The 5311-nt window shown below is 36.3% G+C and overlaps 1 protein-coding gene across 1 annotated transcript; it reads right to left on the bottom strand.

The window, feature by feature from the left end:
• Positions 1-1183: 1183 nt before the first annotated feature.
• On the bottom strand, positions 1184-2175 carry LOC129742182 (uncharacterized). The gene is made up of 2 exons (XM_055734044.1): positions 2013-2175; positions 1184-1939 (listed from the first exon to the last, which is right to left on the bottom strand). Exons 1-2 carry the CDS (start codon positions 2150-2152, stop codon positions 1648-1650), a joined length of 432 nt encoding a protein of 143 aa, XP_055590019.1. The 5' UTR covers positions 2153-2175; the 3' UTR covers positions 1184-1647.
• Positions 2176-5311: the final 3136 nt, after the last annotated feature.

The following is a 5311-nucleotide window of genomic DNA, read 5'->3' as shown; positions in this document are numbered from 1 at the left end:
CGCAAACAACGACGGACAACGCGATACGGCGGCTTTTTTTTAGGTTGCCGGACTATTTCGGATTTTAATTGAGGTGTATCGGGTACTTTTTAAGCTTTTCAGACTCCCTCAGCACAGTGGGTTTGGATAGTGATTTTAGTTCAAAGAATTTAAAACTTGTCAAACTTAGATATGTTTTTCATCTCATAAATGCTAAAATGAGGTCCAACCACCAAAAGTGACTTCATATCTTTGAAACTTCCTGGGATAAAAAAGACTAATCTGACGCACTGTCCCGCATGCGGGGGTGGACTCGCTTCTATTACTGAGGTGTTATACACAACTTCAACCGGCGGTCATTACGATTGGTACCAACAAAAGAAGCCGAGCCTCGCGATTCGCTGTAATCGCGGCAAATGCGATCGCGATCCGGCGCAGAAAACGTAACGACACTGATCGAAGCAGATCTGTGGTGACATGACATGAAACTTCGATAGCCGCGGTCCGGTGACCTGAAAATGCGGAACGAACCTTACGGTTTCGTGGTGCTGCGGTATCCATATCGAACTGGTGATTTGATGATTTGCGGAAAATGGGAGCCCCCAGCAGTGCGTGGATTAACGAAATGAATGAACGACTGAATGAAAGACTTAAGCCGCATATGGCAAATTTCGGCCAGCACTCGATTATGGCTGAGAATGAGCCCAAAAACGCTCACGACGTCAAGCAGCCAACAGCAACGTGCGAGTGTTGATGTAAAGAAAATTCGTGTAAGCGTTTCGAATCATCGATTAGGTTCCTGCGCTTGCGTGAAAGCAGAAATGCGTGCGTTAAGCACACGGTCTTTGACATACTCTGGAGCCTCACAAGGGGACAGTTGCCGAATTTCGAGTAAATCCGGTACGGAATAATGAGATCGGCCACGGACGGATTAGTCATTCCGACTAATCGTTTGGCTTTTTCTCCAGGGAATTGTAATTGCATGCTTTTTGTCCCCAGGCCTGCTAGTTTCGAACTAGTCATGGAAGATGTCGTGAAAAGTGTTTAGAATTAATTAAGTAGATTTAAGTTGGGTACCTAGGAATTCAAATTATAATAATTTAGAATATCGAATAAAAAAAAATCTTTTTTTTTATCTTGATTGCCTGAACTGTCCATCGTTTACCATTCTTCTAACTGCTATTTCCAAAGGATTATTTCCCATCACGAATTCCGAATTATAAACTAAAAATGCACAACATTCATCATTGTTAAGAAGAAAATGTGACACTTAGATGCAAAGGAAGAATTAAGTTCACCTGGATTTTCACAATTCTTGCTTGATTTACGTGAAGCGTTGTTACTGTACTAAAGGACGATATATCGTTGTTTGCTATTAGACAAGTTGAGAGTCACTTAAAAACAGATTTACAAAAATTTTCATTTTAGAATTCAGAGCTGCTTATGCATTGCTTAAAAAATATGATTCTGTTAATAAACTTAACGATTTTATTTAACATTTTGTAAACAGTTTGGCAATTTTGTTTTCTGAATCCTAGCAGATTTTATTTCGATTTTTTTAAGTCTACAAATTTACAGAAGAACTGAGACAAAACTGTTTTACCAAAATAGTTGGATTATTTTTTTTTTGTTTTCAGAATTTTTTGCATTCAATCAATCTGAAACCTTTCAATTATTCTTCCAATAGCTTATTATCGTTTCATAAAATGCGTTTTTTGTTGCTTTGTCTATATTTTCACTAAGATTTGCGAGTGTTATACGTTGCGTCGTCACAGAATTTTCCTCCGTCCGAGCTTCGGTGCTCTGCACTGTTCGCCGATTATCTGCATTACTGTCTGTTTGTCCGGAGGAGCTTTCCTTCGTTCGAGATTCGATGCTCCGGACAGTTTCCCGTATACTCGCGAGCTCTTCCTTCAACACCTTGAACTGTTCTTCGGATAATTCGTTAGCCTTTTGCACACTAAGCACAAGCAGAGAAATTAAAGGTATTTAAAAGATTTCGTCTTAGACTGAAAAGATGTTTTAAGACTTACTTCGCATTAAGAGTATCCAACATGGCAGCTATAAGTTCGTAACCGATGCTTAGTGCTGACACCTGAGAACTTCTTCCTTCCAACGACCATCCGTTTATTCCAATTAGTAGTAGTGTTGCGAGCACTATCAGTTTTGCCATTATGATGAAGTATAACCAGTGGGAAATCGAGAACTGAATGTAAACTGGGACGGACTCCCTCTTTTATATATGTAATCTGCTTATTAAAGTGATTCCCCCCATTGATAGGAGCAAAAAGCCGATGAATCTGTCGTTTTGTAGATTCCACCTTACATTTGGTGTAGAAATGGAATCAAATTAATGATTAGGTGATTTCTCTCTTTCCTAAGACTCTAAAAAAATAGAATTTAAATCTCCGAATTCTGGGAATTCGGAAATTCTATAATAGATTTGAGTTTAATTAGTACGTCTTAACTCTGCCAGAATAATTTTAATAATTCTCTACATTCTTGATCGCATTTTTTTTTTGTTTATAAGAGGACCTTGGTTTAATATATTCGACTTCCTTTTCATTGACTAGCTTTGTTCGACTTGTTTTATCGACTAAGTTTTTCTTTAAATATTTGAAGCAATTTTATTTTGAAAGTTCTGTGACTATTTATTTCTTTTGATTCATTGGGTAAGTTTTTGTATTTTGTTGGTCCTATGAAAGAAATTCTTCTCTGTCCTACACTGCCGCTCATAGCGAGTCCGTCCCATTTGCGTTGAAATGAGAAAAACGGCATTGAAAATTCTTAAAAAGTCTTTCGATAATTCGGCATTTGTATGCGTTTTTAATCAAAGTAATCAACAGAATCTGACTCTGCTACGGCTTATGAAAGATTCCCGCTTTATAAGGATTATTTTTTTGTTTTGATTCTGTTGAAAATCATTTGCTGGGCCCTTATGGCTGTGGGACCGACTTGCGATGATTTATGCCATATGGGACCGACTTGCGATCATTCGTCCAATGGGACAAATTTACTTGAGGTTTTTTCAATGTTCTTCAGAACAAAGTACTGACAACAAAGTTTTCTCTTGAAACAACATATAAAATTAAAGTGTTTCCAGCGATAAACTGAAAATTGATGAAAACGCAAATGGGACGGACTTGTTATGAGCGGCAGTACAGTAGTTATCGACCGACAACTTTGCAAATAATTCAAACGGCGGGTGTTGTGTGTTCTTACTCCAGTAGTAAGGGTTAGGTTTTGGATGGTATTTGATAAGTGCAGATTATCGAAAACATACATTATGGTTTGGAAATCACAAAGATCTACTAAAGATAATGTTATGTGAACTGGAAGAGTAAATAAGTTTAGTTGGATATAGCATGGGAAGCCTGTAAATATTTTTTCAACACCTGTTTTGCAGAGATTGTAGTTTTTGTAAATGTGATTGAGATGCTCTTCCCTAAATTGCTATGAGATAGTGTAATACTGAGTGGATGAATGCATGGTAAAATTCCAACAGCACCTGTTGAGGAACAAAGTGTTTTAATGTCCAGAGCACTCCACAGAGAGGTGAAATTCTTTTTTCTAAATTTTGTATATTACTTTTCCACGAAAGAGTATTGTCTAAATAAATACCTAAGTATTTGAAGCTATGTACTTTTTGTATGACAAACTGATTATTATTTATGGGTCCCTGTGTGGTGGTATTACTTTCCTCGACGAGCGAAACAACAAATAGTTAGTTTTAGCGTAATTTAATGAGAGTAAATTGCTATTGAAATATGTTGATAGCAGCTTTAAATAATTCTCCAAGTTATCTATAATAGAACTTGCAGATTTTTCTGAATAGAACAGAGCTGTATCATCAGCGAAAAGCCTAGCTGTGCCAATTAGTGGAAGATTACTTATGTCATTTATATAAAGAAGGAAGAGTAATGGCCCAATGTTACTGCCTTGTGGAACGCCTATGCTTATATTCCTTAGTTCACTATTTACTCCTTCAACTACAACAAATTGAATTCTGTTTTCGAGATAACTTCTGATAATATCGTTAGCTATTCCTCTTAGTCCATATCTATTTGTTTAATTTGGCCAGTAAAATGTCATGGTTAAGTGTATCAAAGGCTTTTTTCAAATCTAGAAATAACGCACCAACTATGAGGGTGCTCGAACCTGCTCTAAACCCGTATTGCATTTTGTAAAGCACATTATTATTATTTATTAAGAAAATTTAGAATTCTATTTATGAGCAATTTCTCAAATATTTTACAAAAAACGCTGAAAGGATATAGGTCGATAGTTACTAATATCTTCAGGATCACCCGATTTAAATATAGGAGTCACTTTTGCTGTTTTAAGACAATCTGGGACTCTTCCTGATTCTATTATTAAGTTGAAGATTTTTTTGAGGATGGGCGAAAAAAGAATGTTATAATTTTTTACTACGCTGATTGGGAAATAATCTGGTCCACAGCTTTTTTTGTTTTTTAGAGTAAGTATAATCGATCTAACTTCAGTTTCACCAGTTGGTTGCAAAAAAAATTGAAATTGCTGCATCGACAGTTCGTTCGCCTTCTGCATTCTTAAAAGATAAAAAAAAATCGGAAACTCAATTAACTGCTCTGCAGGCTTAAATAACGAATCAACTTACTTAGCACTCACAGCATCCAATGAAGCAGCTGTAAGCTCGTAGCCGATGTTTAGTGCTGACACCTGAGAACTTTTTCCCTCCAACAACCATCCGTTTATTGCAATTAGTAGTAAGGTTGCAATTACTATCAGATTTGGCATTGCGATGAATTTTGGTCGAATACAAATCATAAACTCAATTCAATTTTGCTTGTACGCTTTCTTTTATAGCTCATCAACTAGAAGAAGAACAACCGCGTCATCAAGTGATTCCCCCTTGATAAGAAATAAGTGCTCTTTTCTTTTACATGGCTCGTTGGTTTGACCAAGCGGCCGAAGAATGTTTCGTCGTTGAAAACAAACGTCTTTCAGAGATAACTTTTCATTCAACAATTCCAGGTTTTTTGTTAGTTATTCTAAATTCTCTGAATTCCCTCATTTTCTCTAAATTTTCTAAACTCTATAAATTCATTTAATTCTCGTTACTCTCTTAAGTTTCTTAATTGTCTTTAGAGATGTAAACCGAATTTTCGGCCGGTCGATTATACTTTGATTGCAGTTAAGGCCCTTTGAGCCAAAGTGGTATAAGTGCGCATAAAAGCTTATTTCGAGAAAACACGCTTTAAAGTTTTTGTGTTTGGCCATGTCCCATATATTTTTCAAAAATTTGTATTTTCTTTCGAATGTAAAACTATGTAAATAAAATTCTAAAAATCTG

The sequence above is a fragment of the Uranotaenia lowii genome, chromosome 2 (assembly GCF_029784155.1).
Source record: "Uranotaenia lowii strain MFRU-FL chromosome 2, ASM2978415v1, whole genome shotgun sequence".
In the NCBI taxonomy this organism is placed as follows: domain Eukaryota; kingdom Metazoa; phylum Arthropoda; class Insecta; order Diptera; family Culicidae; genus Uranotaenia; species Uranotaenia lowii.
The sequence above is the reverse complement of the archived record's forward strand: the minus strand, read 5'-3'. Positions and strand labels throughout refer to the sequence as shown.

Excerpts from the sequence above, each read along its gene's own strand:
- LOC129742182 (XM_055734044.1), bottom strand. The coding sequence starts at position 2,152 with ATGGCAAAACTGATAGTGCTCGCAACACTACTACTAATTGGAATAAAC. Across the intron at positions 1,940-2,012 it reads TTGGATACTCTTAATGCGAA|TGTGCAAAAGGCTAACGAAT; the intron begins GTAAGTCTTAAA and ends GCTTGTGCTTAG.